The sequence below is a fragment of the Neophocaena asiaeorientalis genome, unplaced genomic scaffold (assembly GCF_003031525.2).
Source record: "Neophocaena asiaeorientalis asiaeorientalis breed wild unplaced genomic scaffold, Neophocaena_asiaeorientalis_V1.1 scaffold276, whole genome shotgun sequence".
In the NCBI taxonomy this organism is placed as follows: domain Eukaryota; kingdom Metazoa; phylum Chordata; class Mammalia; order Artiodactyla; family Phocoenidae; genus Neophocaena; species Neophocaena asiaeorientalis.
In genome coordinates, this window is record NW_020173725.1 from 301,332 (window position 1) to 321,681 (window position 20,350).

The following is a 20,350-nucleotide window of genomic DNA, read 5'->3' on the forward strand; positions in this document are numbered from 1 at the left end:
GCACTGTGCTTCACCATCATTTATAAATATAACTCCAAGACTGAAAACAATCTGAATGTCTAACTATAGGATACTAAAGTATGGGACATTTGTACAATGGATTAAGGCCAAAAAAGAAATGAGAAAGCTCTTTGTGTACTGATATGAGTGATCACTGAGATATATTAAAAGGAAATAAGAGGTTTGGAGCCATGCATATATATACTTATATATGTATGTATAGTATATATATAGTATTTATATGTAGTATTTTATATATTATATATATGTAAAAATATATAGCATTATCCTACTATTTGTGTTAAAATAGGGGAAAAGAATATACTTGTGTATTCTTCTTTGTCTTGAAGAATATAAAATAATCTATTAGTATTAGGTCACCTCAAATCAGGAGAATGGATTGGCTGAATACAGTGGAAGAACAGTGAGGTACAAGGGGGTAGAGGCAGCCCCCTGCCTACTTAGCTGTTCTGCTAAACATTGCCTGTATATAAATTGGGATGTTAAAATTTATAAGGAAGGCAAAAAAACCTTAGTCAAGGTTAATTGAGGCTTATCTTCATAACTTATTCTAGTTACCTACTTGTTAATAGGTAGAAAAAATGGTCAGATTCTGAGGAGACCTTTCTTTTCCTTGGCTCCCCCTTTGTAGTCTCCACCACTATCCTTATAATGAATAAGCCAGAGACTCCTATGTTTCAAATGAGTCAATTAATAGTGAGACATTAGAAAGTACCAAAAATATGTGATGGGGGTTTGCTTCAGTAAACTGTGGAATATTATATAGTGATTAAAAATAAGAAATTAGAAGTTAGAAAACGTATAGAATCAGTTATACTTCAGTTTTTAAAATGTATGTAAATTAAGAGAGAAATTGCTGAAGTGTTTTTTTTTAAGGGCTCTTTTTAAAAATGTTTGTTTATTTAGGCTGCGCCGGGTCTTAGTTGCGGCAGGCGAGATCTTTAGTTGTGGCATGAGGACTTCTTAATTGCTGCATGCGAACTCTTAGTTTTGGCATGCACGTGGGATCTAGTTCCCCGACCAGGGATCGAACCCGGGCCCCCTGCATTGAGAGTGCAGAGTCTTACCCACTGGACCATCAGGGAAGTCCCTAAAGGGCTCTTAATAGTATGTAAAATGTTTAGGGGATTGTTGCCTATAAAATAGAGTATGGCTCTTTTATTAATCGGAAGTATGAATGCTAATCTTCCCACTTCAAATGATGGATATTTTGGTCCAAGAAAGAACGAGCATCTGGAAAACAGTTGTAACTTGGCTGAATAGTGAGTTGGAGAAGTTGGTTTGAGAGCTTTTTTTCTAGACTAGGAATTGGTTTCCTCTGGTGAACCCAAATAGATAACCTACCCTTCGGTGCTACACTTTTCTCTCCTAAATAATGATAAGCATGAAATACCATCCTTGCCTTGGCTTTAATTGACTTTTCATTATTTGAGTGAATTGGTGGGACATAAAAGAAGTGAATTAAGTACTGGCAAATTCAAAGCCTTGCATTAATCTTTAGCTTGTGCCATTTTGATGATCTTCAGTAAATTGATTAGTAGAAAACAGAGTTGGTAAAAAATAAAATACCTGAATTTTCCTGTTACTTCACTTTCTTACTCTAAGAAGTGATAATTTTAAGAGAAATTAGAGAGAAAGAGAACTAAAACATGTTTACTTCTCAGTTATGCAGTGCTGTGTTTCCTACCATCCACTGCTCCAACCTCCCAGATGTGTTGAGGTAGCTTAGGATCTGGTCCAGTTTCTCTTGTAATTAATTAGTTTTAGAGTTCCCCTGACTAGGTCATCAGTCTTAAGTTGTAAGAATGAGTACACTGTCTCCTGTGGGCATAGGGTAAGGGTGTGCACATGAAATGCAGAATTTGGAGTGCTTTTGTTGCTGTAATGGTGTGAGGGCCTATGCCAGGATAGCTTCTGTGCCCCCTTCCTTATTTAGGGAGCTAAGGAGGCAGCGGTTCTATGGAACTGAGATGAGAGGTAAGATATTACAGCCCTTTGCAGGACTGAAAACAGTGTCTATCCTGCTTTTTGGGAATGGGTTTATACAGGAGAAGGGAAACTAAAAATTCTACATTGTAGTGAATGTGGTTTTCTCCATTTAAGTAAATGTTTTATTGGAATGAATCATTACTCTTCTTAATGTATTATTATATTCTCTTTTCTTACAGGGTCCAGATCATCAAACAATTTTATTTAATCATGGTGCAGTTCAGAATATTGCTCACCTACTAACCTCAGTATCTTACAAAGTAAGATGTTAAAAATTATGGCCAGACTTTTATACTTTATTTTGGGCTTCTAGAGTCTTGGTCTGGAAAGAGGCACACGTTTTGTTGTTTCTTTGGTAGATATTGTGATCAAGAATAGTATTTTATCAGTAAAATGTTATGGGGCATTGTTTCACCTCTAGAGAGAGTACACTTAAAAAAAATCTACCTTGCCTTTCCTTTTTTTTCTTCTTTCTTCAGGATATGATTGTGGTATAAGTTCCTATTGATTTTTACCTGTGGTCATTAGTAGTCTCTTCTGGTATGGTGTCAGTGCCAAAGTTGCAAGTGAGGTCATGCCTTGAAGTATGTAGGAGCAATGGCTTGCTATAACAGGAAAGACCTTGGATTTCCTATTTGAAACCTTTCTTTAGCCACACTGACTGAAACTTACAGCATATACCCACATATACATCAACATATAAAATGTGTTCTGTTTTGTATTTTGACTTAAAAAGTCAAGGGTTTTCAGTTGTGTTAAATTTCTTTACTATCTCTTATATATAGGTAAGCAGTGTCATGATATACTATCAGGCATTTAGTTAAAACTTTGGTCATTTCATTATTGTCCAACTGGTAAGTTGTAGCAAATATTGGGACACTGTCTTTATTGTGTCACATTAGAACTAAATATGCTAGGAATTTCCTGTAAAGCAGAGAAACTGTCATTTTTGTCTTCTATCCATTTGCACTGATCCTAGTCTGCTCTTTTTGTCCTTAGCTTTATTGCAGGTCTGCCCTGTTAATATGTACATTTTCCCTACTTCAGACATCCAAAGTTAGATATTGGTGAAGATCTCACAAGAATAGGAGTGGGGAATGGAACCAGCTTGAAACTAGCCAGAGGCAAGGGAAGGACATATATACTGAGAGCTGCTTCCTCTGCTCTGTACTGTGTGTAGGCTGAGACCAGTCAGCACTTGTATGTCAAGAAACAGTTGCTGGGGTGGCGATTTACTGTTCTTGTTCTTTTCCATCCTCTAGCTTCATTAAGTTCTTCATTTCTTTCTTTTCTTTTCCACACTAGACTTCCTTATCTACTATGGCAAGTTACAGGTTGTAGAAGGAAAAAGGTTTTGGTAACATTACTCTTGCCAAGGTTTGCTCCACTGTCAGAGTGTCATGAACATATTCTAGGTTCCACCTGTAGGCACGTGCTTGTGCTGCAGAGCATTGCCCAAGTGAGGGACAGAGCTTCTTCACACCTCAGCTACCTATCCTGCCAATCTCAGGCTCCACAGGAGAACATCATATATAGACTCAGGCTTGGAAGTGAGGATGAGGTCATCTGGTGAAAGCTGAACAAAAAGAATGAAAAATAACAGCTCTCATAGGAGCTCCTGCAAATTATAAAATATGTTGTATGTGGTCAAGAGTTTGAGCCCTTGGTATCATCCCACACCAGTTACCTAGTTTTGAGGTATAGTAACATAAATTCATAAGTATTTCTAAAGTTTTAGTTTGGTCCTTTTCGAACTTTTATCATAACTTTCTTTCCTCTCCTGTTCTCTTCCCCCACTCCCCATCCCATACACAACTACAAGAGTACTCTTTTTTTTTTTTGGTCTTCTCTTCAGTTCTCTGGTTTGTAATTTGGGAAGAAGAAATGTCCCACTTGAAAGGCAATTAGTAATTGTTATTAAGTTCCCTTTGCCTTACCAGCATTGTATTTTTTACAGCGTTCTTTTAAATTTGAATAGGGATTTATCTAGTTCCATTTTAGTTGCTACTTCCTCCCTATTTTTTCTATTATTTCAAAATTAATTTTAACTTTTTATAATTTTAACTTACTGTACTCTTCAGATATACAGGTCTTATTTTTATTCCCTTGAGTCCTTCCTTTAGTACTTTAGGCAGATTTAAATAGTTATTTCTTCAGAAGAGTTTAGATTCTGAGACATTAAAATTCATATTTGCAAAATTAAAATAAATGCTTTGTTCATTTATTTTTACAGGTTCGAATGCAGGCACTGAAATGCTTCTCAGTTTTAGCTTTTGAAAACCCCCAGGTATCGATGACCCTGGTAAATGGTAGGCTGGAACTTTCAGTGGCACCTACACAATTTAATTTATGAACTTTGTAGATTTAAAGAATTCCTTAATCCTTGTTGTTTGTTTTATTTCTAGTTTTGGTTGATGGAGAATTGTTACCACAAATTTTTGTGAAGATGTTACAGAGGGATAAGCCCATTGAAATGCAGCTCACATCAGCAAAATGGTAAAGGTCAAGACAATGTGGGAAGAAAGACAGTGCTTTATCAATTTAGAGTATTTTTGGACAGCCTATTGAGCTCACTTTCAATCCCCATCTTGTTTTGGGATTTTGAAATTTGAAAGTCATGGGATTATCTCATACCTTCTTAAATGGATGTGAGTTTTATACTCAGTTTACTACTAGTGGCATGCCCAACAAGAACTCTCTTATAACATCTAAGACTACCTACAGAAAATTACTTCATTACATTCCCTTCTCCTTGTATTTCAGTTGAAATAACACAGAATTAGATCAGATTTAACCAACACATATTATGCTAAGTATTATGGCAGGAAAACATAAAGATATAGAAATAGTGAGAATTAGTTGAAGTTGATAACCAAGGCATGATTTCAGAGAATGTGACTTCCTCAATTTTGGGAAAACAAAACAAAGATTCTTCATAGAGATGTGACCATTTATAAGATAGTTATGTAAAGTTCTTATTAGCACACTTCCTGGCTCATGTAAGCATTCAGTACATGTTAATTCTGTAATTATCAATACATTACCAGATAGGTTTAACACCTGTTATGTAGGGTTCTGTGCTAAGTGAATGGTTTAGTTTCAGTATTTAAGAAGCCGTGGCTCTCTAATATTTTGGCCAGAATGAGGAGTTTTCAGTGAATCACTCCTGCATCATGAATTGTTTTCTGTTTGTTTATATGATTTGTATTTTTTGTTTGTCTGCTTTTTTGTCTTCAAAACTGAGCATTTGCCTTTTTGTTAGTAAGGTTATACTCTCATGGAACTGGTTTCAAAAAACAATGTAGTAACAAATCTTAAGATAATGATAACAGCTATAAAGAATTCATCTCCTACAGTGTAAGTAAGGAGTTTTACTGACTTGTTTATAACTTTCCCTAGAAGCCAGAACATGGGGTATTTTAGGCTTTTTTCCCTCCAGCTTACCACAGGAATCTAATTCAAAAAGGAAAGCCATTAATTTAAGTTTCTTAATTGCTTAATGTTCAGTACTTGCTTAGAGAGTAGAAAGTAATTGTATTCTTATTCACAGCCAGATATAATTGTGAAGGTAAATTGTTTTTCAGTAGAGCCAAATCACTAATTAATTCTCAAAGCCACTTCTGGTAACCTCTGACTAGTTAGTTAATATCTTAACTAATTAATATCTTAACTAGTTAATATCTTAACTATCTTAGCTAATAGGGATAGCTATAAGTGTTACAAGTTAAATGCTGCTTCTGTTATACTTCTACCACTGCTCTTGGAGTTGAAATATCCCAACTTAACTTCATTTAAATTTAGATACTTTGTTAACTTTATATTTTATTTAAAAAATTTTTCCTTTTTATTATGGAAAATTTCAAACAAAAAGTATAGAGAAAAGTATAGAGAACTCCAGTGTGCCCAGCACTTTGCTTTATCGTTGACCCATTCATTCGGCCATTTATTTTTAAAACAATTTTGTAGGTATTTTAAAAAACTTCTGGCTTACTGTCTGCCTCTATCACATAGTTTTCTTTGACTATTTAATTAACAGAATCTCAGATAAGGGAGTGTCAAAACCTTCTCCCTCAAGATAAGTAAGAGTAGTTGTCTTTTTTTTTTCCCCATAATATCTTAAAGGCAAGTAGGTGGTGGTTGTTGTTTTTAAAGCTTTAAAACACAAGCAAAAACTTACTTTCTGCCATCTTATTCCAGTTTAACTTACATGTGTAGAGCTGGAGCAATTCGGACAGATGACAACTGTATTGTATTAAAGGTGAGTGAATTAATTCTTTCTAAAAACATGTGAAAATTATCCAGGCATATAAGTGTTGAATATAAATATTTGTATTCCTATTTATTTTTACACATTTATCACTATGGTATGTGTGCACAGCATGAAATAATATTAAAACACCATGCTTTTCAGTGGGATGACATGTAGTTTTAAAAAATTGGTTTTAGATATGTTTTGAAAGTCAAAGTAAATCTTTCCTTGTCAAACCTTTTTCACTTTTATGGCAATTAGAAGGATGTAAAAATTATAAAAATGTGTAAAATTCAGGTTAAATAGAAAATATATTTTAGTCCTTGATTTTCATAAAGTTTGCAACACAGTTTTGTAGGCAAGCAGTTCACTAACTCTATAGATAAAGACTTTATTTCACCCACATGGCAGATAACCAAAAGGCATAATGAGAAAGAATAAGTAAATAACACATGAAAGCAATCATCATTATTGTGGTGTGTCAGATGCAACTAGAACTCAGAAAAGCCCAGATAAAAGACTAGCCCTTAAAAGTCCTAAGACCTGGATTCTGGTTTTAGCACTTCTACCACTGACTGGGTCGGTAGCCTTGGGCACATCCCTTATTCTTGTGGTGCCTCAGACTCCTAATTATGAAAATGGAAGCAGTAATTCCTGTTCTTCTATCCCAAAGGGATATTGAGAGTAACAATGTGTTAAATACATTAAACAGCTTTTAGTTATAAAGAACAGAACAACTGTAAGTAAATTGATAGTGTGTCACTTTATGAATGTGAGATCTCATTATCAGTGTTCAAAACGAACCCAAGGATAAAAGAACATTAAGAAGATTAATGTTTCCTTTAGTCTTTGGTGAAGCAAGACAGTTTAATGAGATCTGAGGACCCCCTAAGTAAATAGCACTGCATAGAGGGCTTCCATGCCCTTACTGAACTGCTCTCCCCCTCCTTTTCTTTCTCATTGGTAAACTAGGTTAATAAGTATCTTCTTTGTGTAGTAGTTGTGAGCATTAAATTCAATAATCCATGAGTTTATGGTATTGATAAATGTTGGTAACTGTTCCAAGGAAAATAAGAATAGGCTTTCTTCTTGGAAGCCTAGGGTCATATTTAAAAGATGGAACCAGCCTGATAAGAAATCAGCAGTGAACAATAAAGTGCTGAACTCTGTGGTCAAGCTATAATAGGAACTTAGAAAAGAACAAAGCATAGTTGCCTGCGGTTGTAGAGGAAGTCTTCCTGTAATTCTGATGTTTCAGTTTCTATTACCACATTATCCTTTAAAGTTGATTCATCAGCCTTAGAAATATAAACATGGGATATTTTTATTGAGAACCTAATGTAGAGAAATTACCAAGACCAGTGCCAAGGTTTTTGAAGGACCTCAGAAGTAAAATTGGACTAGTAGATATCACAGTCATTCCAGGGAGTTCTCTGGAGAACTCAGGAACTGTGATTGATGCATTCCACTTGGATTACAGGAGAACTGGTAGAATCTGACTAATGGGAAGATCACTGAGTTTTTAAAGCTGCATTTTGTTTTTGCAACTGTAAGTATTAAACTCTAAACAAAAATTGAAAGTCATCCCAGCTATATCACACACATTAAGGAAAAGATAGCATACTTTTTCTAAGACAAAATCGTTCCTAATTAAACTGCTGGATGTATTTTAGGTAAATAAATATGTAGACAGGGCAGGAGCATCAGAAATGAATTATTAGGGATTCTTAAATGTCTTTTGTAAGGTTGTACAATAAAGCTTCAGTCTTACCGATCACAAGAGCCTAATTAGACTTTATATTAATGTGCTTTGAATATATGTTTAGTTTAGTGTGCCAGTGTAAATGATTAATATGCACTGAATTTTGTGTGTTTTTACATTCCAAAAAAAACTTTTATCCTCTGAAAGTCTTTATTGAAACATTTGATCACAAACATGACTCCCAGTAAAAACTGTGGGGTTGATATAGTTACTATATGATCTCCATCATGCTTTTGCGTTTACCAAAAAGCAAATAATTAATATCACTACCTTCCAGACATTGCCTTGTTTGGTTCGAATGTGCAGTAAGGAGAGGTTACTAGAGGAGAGAGTTGAAGGAGCTGAGACACTCGCCTATCTGATTGAACCAGATGTTGAGCTACAGAGAATTGCTAGCATTACTGATCACCTCATTGCCATGCTTGCTGATTATTTCAAGTATCCCAGCTCTGTGAGTGCCATCACTGATATTAAAAGGGTATGTTCTCTTTTCCTTTTCAGCAGCTCAAGAGAGGGATTTTTAAAAAGATTTTCTTACTGTTCACTACTTTTGAACCAATTGATAATTAATAGTTCAGAGCCCTTTTAAATAAAGAAATCTTTTAGTAACGTAGATGATGTCACTTTATGAGTTTTGAATCCAGTTTGTTTCATGTTTATTGTCAGAAGTTTTTTTAGTAAGGAGATAATCAGAAAATTGCATCCCAAATTCCCAGCTAACCCCAAAATAGTGGGGTCTCTAAGCTGGTTATTGACATTATATCAACATCATCTAATGCTATTGAAAGTCCCAGAATCAGCTTTGTCACTATATTCTCATTCTTTAGGACAAGGGTAATCTTTTGTTCCAGGCGACTGAGTGGCTTTATTTTACTCTCCGCCACTGTCTTTTTCTTTTGCTACCTTTTCTTCTAATTTTTGCCATCTCTTCTTTCTTTTCTGCAGTTTCAAACTGTGCTTTGGGCCTGCTAGTGACAGCTAAAGCACCATCTAACCTCTAGTTTGAGACCATCAAGGACCAAATTGTGCTAACTTTTTCTCAAACTATAAGTTCCTCAGAATAGGTAGATATTCTTTTTGGCTTTTGTTTTTCTCCACGTGTTTGTCATATCCACTTCTCTAAGCATGAGAGATAAATATTCTGTTAGAGAAAGTTTATTTAAGGAGGTCATGGTATAGAGAGCATTGCCTCCTAAATAGTAACCAGTACTGTTTCACAAATGTGACTGTATTTTTGATGCCACTGGTCCCAATGGTAAATTTTTTTTAAACTATTCTCTTGACCTCTCCCATGCCCCTGAGTTCCAAAAAACTTCATCCGGTAGGCAACTGTTCATTTGGCATTTAACACTGAAAATAAAACAAACTATTAAGGGTATAACTTTTCTCTGCCTCAGAAAGGGCCTAAAATAACTTCCATTGATATTTGTATTAATGTACACTGCCCTTTATGTATTAAAGTTATGTGCCTGCTCTTCCTTCAGCAGTATTGTTTTTCTAGTAGAAGTGATAGGTTATATTGAAGCAGCTGCCTTGTCTGTTTTCCCTCTGGCTACTTGCTCACTGACACAGTAACTCAAAGTACAAAGACATATGAGCAAGTCCTAACTACAGCCTCCTGAACACCCTTAGCTGACCATGGCAGCAAGGCAAATAGAACACTTTGATGGACATGAGAGTGAGGAAACATAGTTACAAGAACGTCTAGCTTACACATGTGCAAAACATTTAACTGGTATATAGAAGATTATCCCTTTTCTTAGGGTTTTTCCATTTTATTTCCATCACAGTAAAACTGGAATAATAATAACTCTTTTTAAAATCTCCTAAACTTGAATATTAGTTTGTTTTGTCATCTTTATTTTTGATGATGGATTATCCAGTGGTTTCTGACATACAAGTATAGGTACTAGACCCATAAGAGAGACTTTTTTACATGTTAATAAATGTCTGATTTTCATTGTATTTTAGTCCAAGTCAATATTCTAATAAATGTTATGACTGGAAAGTAGTTAAGACATAAGAATAGATATTTTAGAACTTACACATCAAAATGAGTGTCATATATTGGGAGATTCCTCCCATAAACCATCAGTACCTGCTTTGATCAAAATATTTGGGGAGCTACTCTTAATAATTGCCTTCAGAACCCAACTGAGTTTTAGTTTTTTACTGTGGAGTTTTTGTTGTTGTTGTTACTCTAAATGATGTTACCCAGTTGGATTTCCCCCTCTTCACACACCAGTGACAGTTAACTTAAAACTCTCTTAGTCGATGAAAATATGTTATTATTGTCAGGGTTTTCTTGCTAGTGTGCCATTCAGTTCTTTAGGAATGTTCAAAAGAGGGTCTCAGAATATTATGAAAAACACCTATATCTTTGCATAAGGGTGAACCTTTCTGAGACAACTCATTTGGAAAAAGTTGTAATCATTTGGATAAGTTATATCTCTTAGTTATAAAATTATTTACTTTACTGATATGCCTTATATATTTACTGGTTCATATTTAGTCACTGAAAGTGTCCTGAGAACACGGTTCTCTTTTATTTTTATGGTAGTTTGGTGATAAATCAGGTATATGGAAGAACTGATAACTGAGAAAGCCAGTTATGCATATGAAAAGATAGCATTAATTGTTTCATACCAGTAAGTAATTTTAATAAATTTATCCCCAAAAAGCCCCCTGAACATAATTCTCAGATAGCTGTAATAGACAGGTAGTAATGGTTACCATGGTCTGTTGTTTATTAAGCATTTTTACAAAGGTTTTCCTGCTTCTAAAAGCTTTTTAAATGCTGAAATTTGGTTAGCACTATTAAAGTTTAGGAAAACCTTCTAAAGATACTGTTGCAGCAGCACTCAAGTTATCAGCTGTATTCCGGGGTTAGAAAGGCCTGAGTGTGCCATTTTTTTTGTTTTGTTTTGTTTTAATTTAATTAATTAATTAGTTGCAGCATGTGGGATCGAGTGCCCTGACCAGGGATCGAACCCAGGGCCCCTGCATTGGGAGTGTGGAATCTTAGCCACTGGACCACCAGGGAAGTTCTTGTGCCGTGTTTTTTGAGAGCATTTCAAAGAGTTGGTGGGAAATTCCCTGGTGGTCCAGGGACTCTGTGCTTCCACTGCAGGGGACACGGGTTCGATCCCTGGTTGGGAAGCTAAGATCTCGTGTGCCGCGTGGCACAGCCAAAAAAAAAAAAAGAGCTGGTGCTAACAAGCACCAGTGCCACTAAAGCTACCATCTAGAAACACTGAATTTTTAAGGCTCAAAGGTTCACAAAGATTTTTCATATACCAGTGTCACATTTTAGACAGAAGCAGACTGCAAGAATTCCAGGTCATGTTGACACAGACACAGCAAGGTCTCAGTCATATGTGAGCAGAAACCCAAAATAACCAGCACTGATACGTTAATAGTTGTTAAAACATATTTTTTCTTCAACTCTACTTTATTAGTTTTATTGAAAATTTAATTTGTGGACTGGGTTGGAACGTATCGTTTTTTCCCTCCCATAGCTTGATCATGACTTAAAGCATGCTCACGAACTTCGCCAGGCTGCATTCAAGCTCTATGCCTCTCTCGGAGCAAACGATGAAGACATCCGGAAGAAGGTGAGTCTGGGAGAGGGGCGTCCCCCAGTCCTGACAGCCAGCAGGCAGGGAGTGACGTCAACCTGAAAGTCGTGGTGAAGAGCACTAACAGTGACTGTTTGAATATAATAAAACAGAGTGACTAAAGGCATAATTGAAGAATGAATGGGACCCGGATTTGGGGGGTTGTTTGTTTGTTTTAGAACCTAGAGTGGCATGGCCGTGCTGGAATGACAAATAACTGGCGTGCTTTGTTGTGTCGTTAACATGGATTATTGTGTCGCACATTTTCGCATGTGTTCTGATAAAAATCAGTTCTAGCGCTGTGAAGCTTCAGACACCTTGAAAGACCTAACTCTAGAATTGTAAATGTTACTTATGGAAATACTTTCCAATGCCATTGAGAAATTCAAATCTCTATTGTATATTGTTCTTTGATATGTGGCTTAGTTATGTTTTGATTTTTTTTTGCTACTGTGCAAGTTCGATGTGAATAAAATCTTTGTGGAATAATGATTTTATGTTTAGTGAGTGGTCATCTGAATTTTCCAGCTCCCAAAAAATGTGTCACTGCTATAGCACCTTATGTTATTACAGCCTAGTCCAACACTGAGCTCATGTTCTTTATGAGAATAGTTCTAAGCAGGGAGTAAAGTATTGTGGTAAGCTCTGATCTGGCTCCCTCCACAAACCAAAAGCCTGGAGCTTACTACTCAAAAAAAACCCTGTATAATCTAATAAATTATAAACAAGGCTTTTAGGAACATCAGTAAATTAATTCATATGTTCTGTCTTGATGAGCCATAGCAGAGAGCAAATTGTGTATTATTTACTGAATGTGGCAGTTTACTAAATCTCCCCATCTTGCATTGGTATTTTAAGGAGCCCTGTGAGAGAAATCACAAAGTATTGGGACTTTAACATGATTTAGAGAAGTACTTTGGGCTTGTAGAAAGAGAAGTATGGAATTAACTGTAGGTTTATTGAAATAAATTGTACCATTCTTGGAGAAAATTGAAATTAATAGCAGTAAGATCAGTAAGATTAGATATGTAAGTAGCTTTGCTTTAAAATCAGTGCAGAAAACACAACTAAGCTGAATGTTTTCCATGTACCTCAATTTAGTTCAGTTAACAAGATGTTTTTGACTTGAAGTGTTCTAGTAAATATCTATGAAAATCCTTTTTGACACCTCTAAGCTTTCATTTGTAAAGTGTTACTTGAAGGCAAACATACTAGTGATATGATTTTCCCTGTGTCTAATCATGATTTATGAATGTTGTTCATATGTTTCATTCAGTTTAGGTACATGGTGTATTGCAAGGGAAGAGGCTTTTATGGCAATTCATATAGATAAAACATTTCTTAAAAATTGACATGGACTGTATAACTTAAACCATCCCCAAACAAATCATTATGTATTTATTAGGGCCCAATGGAAAGAGGAGAGGTATTTTACCCAGTCTTTTAGTTGAAGAAGGCCATGCCATGGACTGAAAGGGAGATAGATAGATGGACCAGAATGGGGGAAAATAGGATGTCCATTTGTACTTCTTTGTACTTTTTTGTTAATAAACTATTGTTTTGGAATTAATGACTTTAATTTGTGATATCATGTTCTAGAAATATAACGTAACAGTCTGATGATCAGTAGTCTATTAAAACTTGTATTTATAATGTGTATAATTTCCTGGTAAGGCTAATCCTGATAATTTCTGTAGAAAGATAACAAATAAAGAATAAGTTATAATTATCATAGTTTTTTGTGTGTGCTGAAGAAAAGATACTATAGTATGCCTATGTAATGGGGATTATATAGAGTTTTTAGGAACATATTTAATTTCTGGGAAATCAAGTGAATAATTTATAGTTCATAGCAACTACTGAAGAGAGAAATTGTAAATTGGAAAATATAAAGTAATTTTGTGATAAAATCTGCGTGAAAACGGTTCTTAGGAGTGGAGAATTTTTATTTTCAGTGTATAAAAATGATAAATGTTAACTCTTCCTTTGAATGCATTTATTTCTATTCTATTTTTGTTGAAATAATTATTTGGATAGATTTTTATTTACTTTCTCCATGAAATATTTATTTACCTTTTACACTTCTGCCTTAACTTTGATTGTATTTCTTTTTTTGGTGTAGATTCTTAAAGTACAATGTTTATTATTGTTTTATTTTTTAATGCAATTTTTATACTTGCCAAGATGGAATTTCAGTTTACTGAGTTGATGAGTGGACAATCTCTGAAAGAAATTTCAAAGACTATAGACCTATTTCCACCCCATCCCTCACCCCACCCCCCAGCCAAACAAAAAGGCTTATTTATTCCAGGATAAAAGTATGAAATGTTCAGTTGGTCTGCCCTTTAAATTGAAAATGGTAATGTAATTCAGTAAATATAGGAAGTAACATATATCCCATTGCCCTATATGACCAGTTAAGGGAATGAGGCAGAATGAATAGAAAACTAAAGCAAAGAGATAGAGACAGTGAGAGGTGTACACAGCAGTAAAGGAGAAAGATACAAGCCTCCTCTCTTCATGGAATTTTGGCTCTATCTTATTGCTTGTAAAGACTGCAAAAGGCCTGCTGTGATTTCATTTCTTGATAGCTTCTCTCTGGGCCACACAGAATTAAGCTGAAGACTGAATATGACCTGTAGGTCAGAGATTTACCACTCCTGCTTTGAAGCAGTGTTAGTGTGTTCTCATTAAAAGAAACCAACTGTATAACAAACAGTCCCTGGAACCTAATAAGCACTCAATAAATATTGTGGAGTGGATACAGAGAGATGAATATAGAAATGAAAATGCAGAAATCATACACAGAGTGATAGTTCTCTTAATACACCTAGATCTTTCTGAATCCTTCTGTGCAGAGCAAAGTTGGTATCCTAATTCCTAGCTTGGCATCCTTTATCACTCTGTGGCATATCTACAAATTTCCTGATTGCCTGTGGTGTCCTGTCAGTGAAAGGGTGGAAAGAGTCCTGCGGTGAAAGTGGAAAACATTACCATTGGCTGTGACATGAAAAGGGAGAAGAAGCCCAAGAAAAGATGAAGGACCACTCACCTTGGCAACAGATGTGGCCTGGCCATATTAAACTTAGAATAATTCAAGGATTTTGGTTAGGGAAAGCAAGGGCAGAGCAGGAGTTAAGAGCTTGGTGAAAGAAGGGTCCAGAGCACATTAGCAGTAACGCACTGACAGCAATGCCAGGTAAAAATTAGCTGTAATCTCTGCCACGGGGAAAGCCTGCAGTTTCTAACAGTCTTTACCACCTAGTAATGCTGACTAAGAAGCATAAGCTCAGTTAATGGGGCAGTAACAAAGAAGTTAAGACAACTAACAAATTATTTTAAGTACTGGCATCTCAATCAAAACCCCAGTCAGTTGGCTAAGTCATGCAGAGGCAGCAGTGGCAAATTACAGCAGTCCTATAATTGTGAGGCCCATTGTTTTATAACAAAGAATTGCTTTTTTGAAGACCATCACTTGATTGGTACCTGTTGATCATCAATTAGGTTGGAAATTTAAAAGGATGGTCTCTCTTTTACTTTCTTCAAGGAGCTTGTAGAATTTATCAGAAATAGCTAGGAAGTGTAAATTGAGGAAAATTAGAAATTTTAAATATAAATTAAAATTCAAGGAAATTAATAAACTTAACAGGACGTTATTTTTATTTTTGATAAAAATAAAACATGTTACAAATGCAGTACTTACTGTAGCCTTTGCTCCTTTGAGATATCTGACTAATGGAGCTTTTCAGAAAGCGTTCCTCTTGGATTTTGAGTACTTATATTTTAGCTGGAGATCCCTTTTGAGGAACTAGAATGTAAGCTCCATGAGGGCAGGGATTTTTTTATATTTTGTTCCTCACTGTATTCCCAGCATCTACAATACTATGGGGTGCGTAGTTGGCACTTACCAATATTTGAAGAATGAATGGGTGAATGGAAAAAATGAATGGACAAATGAATATTTGAACTCTATTGCAAAATTGCATTGTTAAGCACCATTAATTGTGTTATATATGGGCCTCTGCATTAAGAACTTTCATAACTTTGCTAGCAATTTTACGGGTATGTGAAGAGAGGAGATTTAAAATAGAGGAAACCTACATCTGATCACATAGGCAAGGGGTTTCACTATACTAGCATAGAGAAAATGTAGGAAATTCCCATTTTCAAGAGGCAGACAATACCAAGGGCGTGTCTTCTACTTCTTTGATGTAGGTCAAAGAGAACATGTTTTATGGTATGGTACTTGTTTAATTTTGAAATAATTTTTACCATTATTTCTTAGTTGTTTTCCTTTTTAAATGTATGATTTTTAAAAATGTATAACATTCACAAGTGTAAATCTGGACCAGTTTTTTTCCCCTAGGGATAAAAGTATGATTTGGTTTATAGAAATTAGACCGACTGCCAGGAATCAACCTATCCTATAAAGTGATATACACCTGTATAAAATATTCTCAATGAATGTCAGATTTTTATGAAAATCATAATTAGTGAAGGTCATTAATTTAATTCAATTTTACATAGATTGATTGAACTGCCTACATTGTATAAACAATGTCAGATGGGTGGAGGGAGGGGGAAAACAGTAAGGTGAGATAAAGAGGAATAAAGACACAGCCTTACTACTCAGCATTTATAATAAAACCTCAGTATGTCTGAGGAAAGTAAGGAATGGCCAGTAAGAATTTGCTAGGGGCTCAAAGAATTATTTGGAACCAATTAAAATGGATATAGTGATATCAATGGAGCAGTCCTTGAATCACTTTGGAAATTAATAATTTAATATTTTCTAAATGCCTTTTATATCTTCAAGAATTGATAACATAAAATCTTAAGGTTTTACTCCCTGGCGAGGGCAGGGGGGGTGCCTGTGGAACAGTCACAGTGGTATGTACATGATGTATGTGAAGAAGGTAGCAAAGCGTGAGATGTTTTTTTCTTTTTAAACTGAACAATTTTTTTTTTCCTGGGCAATTTTTTTGAGAAGTACAGGGAGAAAAAAATAAGAAAAGAAAAAGAAAACAAAGAAGAATGACAATTTTTCTACTCTCTTTTTCCTAGCAAAGGAAGTTATATCTACAGGGACATTGTGAGGATGAGCTCTCTAATGTATTGAAAATGTTTAGCATGGTGCCTCTAGGTGCTCAGTAAATCGAAGCATTTATTAGACTATCTTAAATAACTTCACTGGAAGATTAAAAATAAAGATATATTTTTAAGTATTGGGAGAAAAGCTGAACAGTGTTGGGGCATAAATAAAAAGGTTTACAGTGAAAACAGTGATTTTATGCTATAAATTTCCAAGACTACTAGTTATTCCTTCTAGTAAAAAGAATATTTATACTTCAGAAGCATCAGCTCTTTTTTATAGTTTATCTCTTATTAAAATGACAAGATGTCTTCTTACTCTTATAATTATATTTTAAAATATATTTAAAATACTTGTTTTCAAAACTCTTTGTTGCTATAGCATACCCTCTGAAGCACCAAATGTAATATTGCTTTTCTTGGAGTTAAATAGAATATACAATATAAATCAATAATTTGTTAGTATCATAAGTAGTAGATGTCTTGAGAAAAGTAAGGAGGCCAAATTCTGTCTAACGTTGTTTATCTAAGTATTACTTATTACTGTCTGTGGTTGCCATAGATGTCATTTCTCCAAGGGGTCATCATTCATATGAAACCATATCTCAAATACATGTGTTCAAATTTTGAACAAATGTAAGTCTTCTGTGTTTTAGAAGTTACACGATTTTAAAGTATATTTGTAAATTTAGGTCAGTTTTTCTTAATATCTTTCTGCTATCTCTTAAACTTGATAAGCACTTCACTTTGAACATTTTAATCATTTGTTATTGCTTGATTTTATTACTAGTTGGTCTTCTGTGTAACAGTATAATTGTACCATGAATTTATATTTTAAAACATTTTGTGAAGTTCAGTAATTCTAAATGATCATTTCAGAGGTACACTGTCAAAATTCTGTATTTGTCTCTGCCGTGAAATCAGGCAGATGCAAAAAATTCTTTCTGAGCCTTAGTCTACATGTTGAAACAAATGCCTTGAACATTTTGAAGGTTTTCGACGGTACCACAGAAGTAGCACCCTTCAGGACTTGGTTCTGCTACTGAATAACAACAAATTCATTCAGAATTCAGAATTCCTTGACTTAATCTGTGGTTAAATTGTTAGTTATCGTCTGAAAGCTAATCTACCAAAGAATTTTAAATGAACTCTGCAACACTGATTCATGATGGTAAGTATTTTTAAAGAGTTCACCATGACAGGACTAGGTTTTGCCACTTGTTGCCACTTGCCCACAGTATTGAGACCCTTGGCCTTCAGCATACTGAAAGAAGCAAACCTGGGAGTGATAATGCTATATACAGAATAGAGGTATTTATAAAATCAAGTAATGAACTTATATTTCAGAGTTTCATTAAGTGGAGACAAAAGTGAGTGTTTTACTGTTATTTGTGGTATTGTAGTTGCATAAATCATTGAATTATACTTCTTGTTTTTTTTTAAATAGGAAGTACAGATTGATTCTTTCATTAGTTATTCACAATCTAAGACAGGTGATTATAAACCAAGAAATGGGCTAAAATATGGTCTATATTAGATCTGTAGAACTAAAATTAGTGACTTAGTTGGATTTTCAAGAATTTTCTATCTGGAAATGAATGAAATGTTTGGGATGATAAAATTTGTGGAGTAGTAGACCTTGAAAAGATTGAGTTTGTGATGAAGAACCAGAACCAGTGCTACACTCTTTCCTGTGATTAAAATGCTAGCACAGGAGTCAGCAAACTATATCCTGTGGGTACTTATTACCTATGTAATTATCCTGTAGCGTGTGAGCTAAAAATGGTTTTTGCATTTTTAAATGGTTGGAGGAAGAAAACCGAAAGAAGAAGAATATTTCCTGACATATGAAAAGTAAATTAAATTCATATTTGTGTCCATAAAGTTTTTCTCTCTTTATCTTTTTTCAACTTTATTCAGATATAATTGACAAAATGTCTATCAAGTTTTATTGGAATATAGCCACGTTGATTTGTTTATGTGTTGCCTGTGTCTGTTTTGCACTGCAGTGGCAGGTTGAGATGTTGGCTGCACAATCACAAGGCCCACAAAGCCTAAACTAAAATATTTGCCGTCTGGCCCTTTGCAGAAAAACTTTGCCCACCCTGTGCGAAAACTGCATAGCTTAAACAGAAACGACCATAAACCAGTTTGATGAAAAACTGCATTTCCCATTTGCCTCTTCGCACTGAACTACAGAAAGAAATGGGACCCTACCAAAGCCCAGGATGGGGGTGGGACGCGGAGATCAGTTGTCTGACTTCCTGAAAGAGAGGCATTATCAAATGTTGACAGGATAACACTGTCACTGGGTTCTTTCCTATATGCTGATTCCCTTGTTTGAATGATTTTGGCATGTGACAGAACCCAGACAAATTGGGTAATAACTATGACTTTTGGTTATGGTAGGATAACCAAAAGATTATCTGTGTATTAGATTAGATTAGTGTATTGATCTGTGTATTAGATTAGATTCTGTGTATTGATTAGCAGAGTTGCCAGAATAAGATTTTTCACCATGCCAATGAGAAAAATTAAGATCCAGTTGCCTTATTAAGCAAATATCCATTCAGCCTTTGCTATATACAAAGCCTTGTGTTAGGTGGTATGGGGGCATGTAAAAGGCATGTAATTAAGTATTTACATCAAGAGATAATCTGTTTGGGAAATGAAATTTAACAGAACTACCATTTATTGAGCACTTACTGTGTGCTGGGCACTGTGCTGATAATCAGCGTTAGCACATTATCTCCCTTAAACCTTACACAACCTTGTAAGATAGCTATTGCAGATCAGGAAACAAGTGATTTGACCAAGACCACACAGCTAATAAGTGATAGCCCCTGCATCGTGTCCCAGTCTCTCTGACTCCAAAGCCTATGCTGTTAACCTCTTCATTACTTTACTCATGTAGAATTAAATGCCATTACTAGAGCCAAATTATGATACGATATGGCAAGAAGTGTCACTGGAGAATGTGTGATAGTCTGAAGTAGTGCTATGAATTCAGAAAACTTAATAGTTTGTATTAATTGGTTGCAAAATATCAGATTCAGAAAATGTGTCTTTTCTCTCACACAGTTTTTGGTACAAAGTGGATAATGAGATGCTTTAATCGTGTCCATTTATTCATCTGGCATTTACGATACACCTCCTCCTTTGTGCCCAGGAATGAAGCAGAAGACTAGTGTGTACTTGTGGGAGCTTACAATTTAAAGCAGCTAAGGAATGAGACACTAAATTGCTGTGTAGTAATTCCAGGGCCTTGGGTGTATGTAAAAAGTCTCATCTGCATTGAAAGCCAGTTTTGCCGCCATCCACCCAAATATGATTAAAATAAGGCTGTAATTGAAGTCCATTTATATACTATAAAGAAGTTTACTTAAAAGCATTCTCACCTTTTCCTTCCAAGGTATTAAGGAATGAAAGATCTCCATATCTGTTTTACTTCTGCATAATTGGAAATGTTTTTCTAAGGCCACTATCTTGACATGATTACACTGTAAATTCATGTTCTGGAAAGGAAGCATCCAGAGTTAATGATGTCATTTCAGAATTTTATTCTGTAGACAGCTTCCTTATGGAGTAGATTTAAACTTGAGGCAGCATTTTGAAATCTTT

At 35.1% G+C, this 20,350-nt stretch overlaps 1 protein-coding gene and 1 non-coding gene across 6 annotated transcripts in view; one reads left to right on the forward strand and one right to left on the reverse strand.

The window, feature by feature from the left end:
- The window catches only part of ARMC8 (armadillo repeat containing 8), a 105,218-nt gene that overhangs the window by 45,376 nt on the left and 39,492 nt on the right, over positions 1–20,350 (forward strand). For 4 of the 5 annotated variants that reach the window (XM_024750754.1, XM_024750752.1, XM_024750753.1 and 1 more), the window contains 6 exons: positions 2,190–2,270; positions 4,244–4,319; positions 4,416–4,506; positions 6,208–6,268; positions 8,299–8,499; positions 11,540–11,635. In XM_024750754.1, coding sequence (XP_024606522.1) covers positions 2,190–2,270; positions 4,244–4,319; positions 4,416–4,506; positions 6,208–6,268; positions 8,299–8,499; positions 11,540–11,635 — 606 coding nt within the window. The remainder of the gene's footprint in view (positions 1–2,189; positions 2,271–4,243; positions 4,320–4,415; positions 4,507–6,207; positions 6,269–8,298; positions 8,500–11,539; positions 11,636–20,350) is intronic. The other variant, XM_024750756.1, reaches the window with a different exon arrangement.
- TRNAE-CUC (transfer RNA glutamic acid (anticodon CUC)) lies at positions 1,034–1,106 on the reverse strand. The gene has a single exon. It is a non-coding gene; the product is annotated as a tRNA-Glu (tRNA).